This window comes from Heterodontus francisci, chromosome 35 (genome assembly GCF_036365525.1).
Source record: "Heterodontus francisci isolate sHetFra1 chromosome 35, sHetFra1.hap1, whole genome shotgun sequence".
Taxonomy (NCBI): domain Eukaryota; kingdom Metazoa; phylum Chordata; class Chondrichthyes; order Heterodontiformes; family Heterodontidae; genus Heterodontus; species Heterodontus francisci.
The window spans coordinates 51,379,954-51,389,300 of NC_090405.1; the positions used below are offsets into that span (position 1 = coordinate 51,379,954).

At 40.0% G+C, this 9,347-nt stretch overlaps 1 protein-coding gene across 1 annotated transcript in view; it reads left to right on the forward strand.

Annotated features, from left to right (window-relative positions):
* Positions 1 to 9,040, forward strand: part of map1aa (microtubule-associated protein 1Aa) — a 29,162-nt gene extending 20,122 nt beyond the window's left edge. Inside the window, exon 5 of the mRNA XM_068015556.1 lies at positions 657 to 9,040. Within this exon, the coding sequence (XP_067871657.1) occupies positions 657 to 812 (156 nt within the window). The 3' untranslated portion in view covers positions 813 to 9,040. The remainder of the gene's footprint in view (positions 1 to 656) is intronic.
* Positions 9,041 to 9,347: the final 307 nt, after the last annotated feature.

A 9,347-nucleotide genomic window follows, 5' to 3' on the forward strand; every position in this document is an offset into this window, starting at 1 on the left:
CTCCATTGCCTGGGACGTACAGCCCCAGCCCCCCTCCATGTGATTGGGGGTGGGGGGGGCCCACCTCACCCCCCCCACCCCCCTGCTATTTAAATAATCAGCCGCCCGGGAGATGGTGGCGGCTCTTAGGCTGCATGGGCCGCCATTTTATGAGCTTGGCGGGCTCTTAAAATCCAGCCCCTTGTTTACAAATGCCTCCACAGCCACAGCTGCCCTCCACCCCAGCTCTGTAACTCTTCTCATTCTGGCCTCTTGAGCATCCCCAATTTTAGTGGCTGCATCTTCAGCTGCCTGGGCCCTAAGCTCGGGAATTCCCTCCCTTGAAATTATCCGCCTCTCTATCTCTCTCTCCTCCTTTACAATGCTTCTTAAGAACCTTTTTTTTCCCCCCCCAGACACCTGTTGAAATATCTCCTTATGTTGCCGGTGTCAAGTTTCATTTTTATAATGCCCCTGTGAAGCGCCTTGGAAATGTTTTACTATGTTAAAGACGCTATATAAATACAAGTCATTGTTGTGAGAAAGCCGGAGTATAAAAGCTTTTGACAGTGCCAGGGCTTCACAGTGTTCCGACTCCCTGGGTTTTGACTGCTTGTTATGAAAGGCTTTTTTTGTTACAGTTCTGTAACAGGGTGACTTTGTTTGCCCCATTCTAGGTGACGCTAATACCAACCCATGATACAGAAGTCACACGAGAGTGGTACCAACAGACCCACGAACGGCAGCAAGAGCTGAACATCATGGTGCTTGCCAGCAGCAGTACAGTTGTGATGCAGGATGAGTCGTTCCCAGCGTGCAAGATTGAGTTCTGAGCTCAAGCACTTCCAGTCATCCTGCTTACCAGCCTGATGGAGAAACCCTGCTTTGTCATTCCATTCTATCTTCCTACACTAATTTCTTTTAAATTAAGTTTAAAAGCGCATTTAAGGCTAGATTTGCAGCTTACTGTTAAGAAAAGGAAGCAAAATATGAGTGCATTGACCACCATGAGAAGGGGACTAGATTGAAGACTGATTTGCTATTAAGAATAGCCTTTTACTTATGGATCATCCCATATATGTTGCTGCTTCTGCATATTAAAGATTGAAGTTGGGACACTATTTGGAATAATTACTTTATTCTATTCACATTGCATGGTTTTATATCATTGGGAGGTGTCTTGTTAACTTGAGACCATTACCAGGTTTTGCCTTGTGAACAGTGTCCAAATTGATGTTTAAGTTAGTTGGTTCAGGGACTAAGATGGTTTTGAGGTTTAGGGGAGCTTAACGTTATTGTACATTTTATTTTTTAAGAAAACTTCACCCTGTGCTCAAAAGAAAATCTGCCTTTCATTTCCAACCATATCCACACCAGTACTGTAACCTTAACTTCAGTCAGTCCAAAGGTAGGTGATGAAACTGCTCAAAGCAGGGTAGAGTTGGAAGAGGGGGCAACTTAGATGAACTTTGCCTGACTCTCTGCTCTGTGAACTAGTCACAACACAAAGTTGCCCCAGTATTGGAAGGGCATGCTGTGATAGGTCTAAACTGGGTAGCAAATGCAAAAGGTCATACAACAGAAGGGCATTGAAACGCAAGTTGTGAGACAATGCTGATATAATACTGAACCCAGTTAAGAGATATATATTGAATGCACCATTTCTTGGTATTGTTAGATCTCTTGTAATGAACTTCAGTTATATTATTTTTCTCTTTGTTGTCCAAAATTCTCTTAAAGCATGATAAACATGTTTGAGATGATCCATGCCGGGAAGCTGCTTTCTCAGTGCAGAAGCTTGTCAGATAGAGGGGGCGTTGGTCAAGTGATCAGCCGCCTTAAGCGTTTGCCATGGATTACAATGCAAACTGTGAACAAGACTCACGAGCAATAGATATCCATTATATTTAAAGAGACAGCATCCTTTTTTGTACCGGTCAACGTAAACTGGACATCAAAACTATCTCTGCACCAAGTATAAATACAGACCTTGGACTAAAGACCAATTCACTTTACTTAATAGCCGTAGAGTTATTTAAATTGTTTGAAACTTTTTGAGTTGTGTAAAAAAAAAAAGCTGTGATGATGAAACTGAAAAGTTATCTTAAAGGGATTTTGTTTTAATTGTTAAACACAGCCTATCGAAGCTAACAAAAGGGGACCTGTCTCTTTAAGAAGGCAATATCTGGTTTAAATAGTATTTCTTAAAGTTATATATCTTTAAGTGCACACTACAGTGGGTAGATTCTGATCGCACTGTACTGGTGGTTTTAGACGTGCTAGTGATGATTCCTGAGGGTACGTGTTTACAAGTGTGAACTTTCAATTTGAGACTTCCTTCAGATGCATTTGAAGTTTGCTGTAGTGAGCAGAACATGTCACTGATGGAACTTCTTATTGTGCGCTTTGCCCAGTCAGGAAACCATTCAGAAACACAAGTGTATCAGGCAGTGAACTATATCATAGTGTGCTATATGCAGAGGGATCACTGTAATATTACAATGTAACACACATCTGTACTATATTCCAGTGACCTCCCTGTTTAACCATCAATTCAAGTTTTACCATGATTTTTCATGGGACAATTGTGTTTCTTTTTTCAAATAGAGAATCACGATATATTGATATTCACAATATTGCTTTGAGCAAAGTGAGGTCTTTCTTCATCTTCCCCCTCCTGGCTGTGGTCATGACCCATGTGACATAGAGATAGCCGGATGATTAGACCACAGCATATTGTGCGATATCGGGATATCGTGATGTTACAACACCCCCTTTCAAGTATCGGAACGTAATCAGGAGGGGGGTAAAGTTGGATATTGCCTTTTTAACAAACCAAAGGAAGTGTGAGTAGCCTCTATTAAGCTTAAATATCAAGTGTGGTTGCCTTAGACATTAGGATGAATGTAGCTAACCAATGCACTACTGCTGCAGCAATGCAGAGCTGGGACTGGCTGTGTTTTTTGTGTTGCCAATTTACTGCGCTCTTTTCATGAGCATGTTTCGGGCAATGTGATCCCGTCGAGATTCGCTGTCGATTTCAAGGGCTTTTCTTTTGTCTTTGCTTTGAATTTCCACTGAGGTTGAATCTGATGGTGTGGGGACCAAAACGAAAGCAACCTTGGATTGAAGGGAAGAATAATTTTGTGATGAGACTGAGTAACGTAGGGGAAAGACTCCTTAGGGGAAGGTTGGACAGATCATTGGCTACTATTGTATTCAGAAGATCCACAGCTATCTATACTATCTGTGTAGGTGTTTATTTTCCCAAGCATACCCTTGCTGCTGTTTTTGGTCGAACAAGTTTTCCTTCCTAACCACTGACACTTTGCTGTGGGACTTTTCCTGATGCCTTCGAGCTTCTGTAAGTTACAACATGCAATGGGTCATTCAAACCAGGGCTGAGTTTCTTTCACAGTCAGTTGCACGGCACACTAATTACATTTCAGACTGATTCACCACTCGATACATCTGTTTTTATAATGACTGATGCAGTTTTGTATAGCAGCATCACTTTAAGCTAATAATTGTACACAATTCCTAATAGCTGACGAAAAGCAACAAACAAACTGCTCAATCACACTGTGGGGACCATATCTTCTAAGTATTCCAACAAAATTTAACCGTGGGGGGATGGAGTGGGGGGTGCATTTCTGTGAACACACTGAGGTGGGTGTATGAAGGTTTCCCCACCAGCATTTAGGCTAATAAATTCAAATGTAGACTCTGCAAAAAGACAAAACTGCAGAAAAGCCAAACTCAAAGCAGCACAGAGGAAGAGACAAGCAAGGGTTGTGATTAACCACCGTCTGTTTGTTAATGGAGAGGAGGAGTCTCGGAATGTGATAATATGTTAATCATGTGTATGATATCTCAGTGCACATGATCTGAGCTTGTGTATAGCAGAGGGAGATGTAGAGTACCTGAGTCATTCCCTGTGTGTGTATATGTTGAAAGTTGGTTGGCTTGTATGTATAGTGTGCATGTGTGTATCTGTATATATTTAATGTACGTGCATCTAGGTAGCTTGATAGGATGATAATGGAATGACCCAAGTGTCCTATCTCAAGGCATGTAGATTTGCACATGAGAGGGTCTTTAACAGAGTGTACAATGTCTGTAGTTTTTCCTGTGTTCCTATAATGGGCCATTATACAATGTATGCATATAAGTGAGACGTGCATATTGCGTTAATGGTACTTGGTATTGGATCTTTCCAACAACAGGTCAGATGGAACAGATTGTTCACAGATTGAACAGGTTGATTTGTGTTGTCAAGTGTACTCCAGTTATTTTTAAAACCTGTTATCCCCATGCAAATTGAGTGAGACATTTAGATTAGCAGAGGAAGTATGTAAAGTCTGTTTTGATCAGATACTTTTTTCTTGTTAGTGTGTTAAGCAAGTTGTACAGTATAAAGAGAAGTCATGAAAGTGTGTTATAGTAAGATTGGAAGAGAAAGCAACTGAAATGTACATTTGATGCCAGTGAGTTGGCACTTCTCCAGTTGACCGATTCTTCACTTAAAACAGCAGCACTGACATTGAACTAAACAATGGATTCTGGAATAAATGCAAGGTGACTTTCCACAGTGAGTTGCACTGACCATAGCACCAGGATTATAGAGGGCCCCATGTAAAGGGTACTCTGCAGCATCTCTATTCTAGTGTTCACTGACTCTAAGGAGGGCATCGATTACCTCTTGCCTTCCTGCACTGCTCCCTCCTGATAGCCAACTGCCCAGTTCTGGGACACTTTAATCCAATGTCTCCCTTCCCATTGCCCCAACTATTTAGGCTCCACCATTCATGTGAGTGTAGGAGAGAGCAGATTAGAAAAAGATGCAAAAAGGGAAGTGTAGGCATGTTTATAAACTACAAGAAACAAAAAGGCTTTTTTTCTTTCAAAAAAGTTTACTTTGCGATTTTAAGACCCTCTCCTCAAAAGGACTGGACCAGCACTTTTTCATTACAGCAGTGTTATAACCAGATTGGTTTTCAGTACAGAACCTTATATAGACTTTATCATAACATTAGTGAAAAACACAGATTATTCATCCACCAGTTGGGTTATAGGAAACATAACTGAAGTCCAGAGGGAGACAAGTTATCATGAAGCTTAATTTATAATTTATTTGTTTTGTAGATTATATCAGTGTTTTATATAGGTTTATAGTTTATGTTAATTTATAAGCACAACTCTAACCAGTATTGTAGCTGTAAGACAACATGTTTACATATAGAGTTCATTTGCACTCCATTTTTAGACGCTGCGCCTTTCATCTGGGCTCATTCATGTTTTTATTTGTATTTCTGAAGTCTGAGAGACAATAGAACCATTCCTTTTCATTTTTATTGAGAATTCACATTTTTTAAAAAGGTGCTGAACTTATTTCTGGTTTATTGGGAAGTTTTTAGGAACTTTCTTTTTGGACTTTCTTGATGAGGCCCCATTTTTTCCCACTTGTAGAAGAGTTGTGAATCAAGTCCTGAAATGTCTTTATCTAATTGTGTTCCATTTGATTCTTCTAATACTTCTATTCACACATAATATTGAAGCAGCCACCGAACAAGGAAACAAACCATTCAGCTATCACTCCCAGTCCTCCCACAGCCCATGTACACTCTCCCCATCACTGACTCTACCCACCCATTTAATCCCCTCCCACAGCCCATGTATCCTCTCCCCTATCATGGACTTGACTCACCCATAAATCCCCTATGGGGAAAGTTCTGTATAAATACTCCAAAGACAATGGAGCAAAATTCCACAATATTTTTCCATTCTCATTTCTTCAATCCTGACCTGCACCTTACAGGATTTGTCCTGAACCCCATGCATAGAGGACCTATGAGCCCTTGGACCAGCTCAGCCTAAATCCATTCTTGTAATGTCCAATCCTGTTGCCAACCAGACATCAAACCCAGCTCCTTAATCAAATAGTCCCTGGTTCGCAAGGGCTAAGCAGAGTTTTGCAGTATTTCCATTCTCAAATCTCCACCAATCTATCAATCGATTTGCCTCGGCTGTGTCTTAGAATCCATCTCCATACAACTTTGGTCTTATTTCCCCATCTCTGAGGATGGGGGTGGGGTACATGTACATAGTCTTTGAAAGACTGCAGCATTAAAGTACGTGTTATTTCAAGTGTTTTCTTTGATGTGATAACCATACAACGTTATTCCATTCTGACTACCTAATGGTCACAGCATCAACTTGTGATGGACGAGATAGGTCCACATAAAATATTCCAGGGAGGGAGATTATTTTGTAATTGCTTTTTCTTTCTATAACTAGAGAGGGAGACTTGCTGATGGGGATCAGAGAAGAGATAGGGAGTGGAGGTCAGGAGTGGGTGAATGGGGGTCAGAGGAAAGATGGGGGTTGATGTAGATGTAGCAAGGCTATGGGGTACGAGCAGGGAAGTGAGACTAATTAGTATATTTCAGCAAGCTGGCATAGGCATGATGGGCTGAATGGTTTTGTGTGCAATATCATTCTGTAATTGTATAAGTAATATCAAATCCTCTCAGAAAATGTTCCCCAAAGTTCCAGCAATCATTTGAGCAGATCAGCAGGGGATGGGGGGTGATGTTTGGAATGTTTGACTCGAGAGCTGAATTAGACTCTTTGTAGAAAGGATGCTTCATTGGAGAAGGTTTCAGAATTCAATTTCTAGATTTTGAACAGAATTTTTTTTTTTTTAAATGTCAAAAAAAATTGGAGGGCAAAAGCAATTCAAGAACCCAACAGAAAGGTGTAGAAACAATTCCAGGGCAAAGTGGTCAGTTCAGAGGTGCATGAACTACAGTCAGATAATGCTGCTCCACTCATCCTGATCTGACTCTGAGATTTACGTCTGTTCGTTCCATGGGATCAAATATTCAAGGGACACTGAGAAGGGAGCAGGGGAACGGGGTTAGAGTAGAGCTGGTATTAGTCACTGAACCCAGTGCCCTTTGGCAGTGCTCCTCTCTTAATGATTCTTCAACTATTATAATTTTGCCCAACAAACCAGAAATCCTTTCAGTTTTACAGTACGATCTTAATCCATTCACTCCTGCTCTGGTTAACAAGACTACCACTGCAGAACCCTGACCAATAAATTGTTGCCCAAAAATCACTGTTCCTAATTCATTCTTGGAGTTTGCTGAGTAAGATGGGGGTTTTTGGCCGAATGTGGAGGCCTGTATTAAGAGACATTGCAGAAAAGTTCCAATGATGTTTAAAAAAATATTTTTTCCCCCAAAGGAAAATATTTAACCCCGTTTCCTGAGACCCCCATTGGTGATGTGGATGTTGTGGGCATCACGCAAACCTTAGTAGTTTGGTGAGTTGGAAAATATGGAACGGAGTCGGAGGACTACCAGGAAGCTGGTACTGCCTAGAACTATTTCACAAAGACTGGGTTGTTTACATAGCAATAAACTTAATGAGCATTAGTCAAGGGAGTTGAGAAGCAGGTTTTTGTGACTCTTGTAAAACGCACCGTAGAATGTTCTCGGCTTAGCATTAGAATAAACCACTGGTTTTCTGCCATTTTTATTAGGGTGGCCTTACTCCATTAACCTTATTCGACATCCCGACAATGACCTAAATATGGATTTTCAGTGTAATGGTCATTTGTCTTCAATGACCATCTCAAAATCTTGTAACCCGCTGACCCCAACACAAACACCCTAGTGTCCCTCCCTCCCCGAGTAGGACGGTGTTTTTTTTTGACCTTTGAATGTGTAAGCTAAGAGTATTATCAAAAAGGGACCTATCTAGGAATCATATTTAACAACACGTGCCCTGTCCCAGCTACTGTAAAATGCACATTGTAATCAAAATTGTTTGGCATGGGTGAAGGGGGGAGTCAAAATCAGTGTTTATGAACATCCCCTGCTTCTAGGCTTTATACAACACTGAATTCTTTATATAAAAAAAACTTCATCAAAGTGACTGGGATCCATACAATGCTATTTATAAACTACTAGCTCTTTGCAATTAAAAACTCCTCCCAATTAATGTACCAGTATTTGATTCTATCTGCAGTAAGCTGGTCAAAATTAGAATGTAAAAAGTTACTCTTTCACTTTTCTTTCTCTCCCAAACCACGCCAATAAACTGCAGATTTAAAAGGGTAATGCACTGTTTTTTTGGGGGGTGGGCTGTATGCCACAATTAATGCTCCTGACAACCCAACAAATACCATCTGCCTCTTTCTGTATGCTTTAATGAGATATATATATGAAAAGCAATTTAACTTTTTACATAAAAAGATGTCTGGAATTTTCAATCAATGCCGTCCATTTTAGCTGAGATAAATTTTTAAAAAAGGAAACGTACTGAATAATTAAAAAGACTGTGCAGGTGAGTGTAGAAACTGAGACTAACGCACAGGGTTTGTCACGAGCTAAAGAATATTTTATCTAGAAAACCGTGAACGTATCGGTTCATAAGGAAAATCCTGTCACTTATGTCCTCTTTGACAATGCTGTTTGTTTTTACTGTCTCTCTCTAACTAACTGTGAATAAAGCAACCCCTTTATCCCATGGAAGATGTGACCAGGTTAAATTCATACATGCCCACCTTAATTTTTCAGTGGGAATTTCAACGGGAAAGTTTTGGGTTTTAAAACGTGGGGAATAAAATGTTAAATCAGTTCAGGAAGCAAAAAAAAATTGTCAAAACTTTTGAGACTTAATATAAGGACGATATTACATTCGGAGCACCCTTGCTTAGAGTAGAACATTGGGAATTTAATTCAACCTTTTTAAGGAAAAGAAACCTCTTGCTTGTTTTTGCATGTGACATTTATTCCTATGTTATATTCCTGTATGTAATAGTTTAAAAAAAAAAGGAAAAAAATAAAAAGCAACTTGTCTTAACTGTAGTCAGATGGACCTGTAAACATACTGAAGCTTTCATCCTTTCAGTTTCATGGTGTAAAAACAATACTGTAGTAATCATTTCTCTGCGCAATATTAATATTTAGTTCAGAATTTGTGTGCAATATTCTGTATCTTTAATCGCGAACTACTGAAATTTATTGTAAAAGGGAACAGTCTGATTATCGCCAATAAAAAATACATCTATTGAAAATCTGTCTTGTGACTGTGGGAATGTTTGTGATTTCAGTCCTTGTAAGGAAAGCATCTGTCTCAATTCATCCCCTTGCCCCTCACCCTGCCTTAGATTTCTCCCTAAACTGCACTTGAAAGTGTCATTCATTGTGTGAATTACTTTGAGATGTTTCAAACTGATAAATGCAAGTATTGTTTCATCTTTTTAATGCTCCAGGTGGCAGTTCTCGGGAACTGGGCAGCTGATGTCTGAATTCTTTTACATCTATCTCCTGTCCCATCCCACATTCGATCCTCAG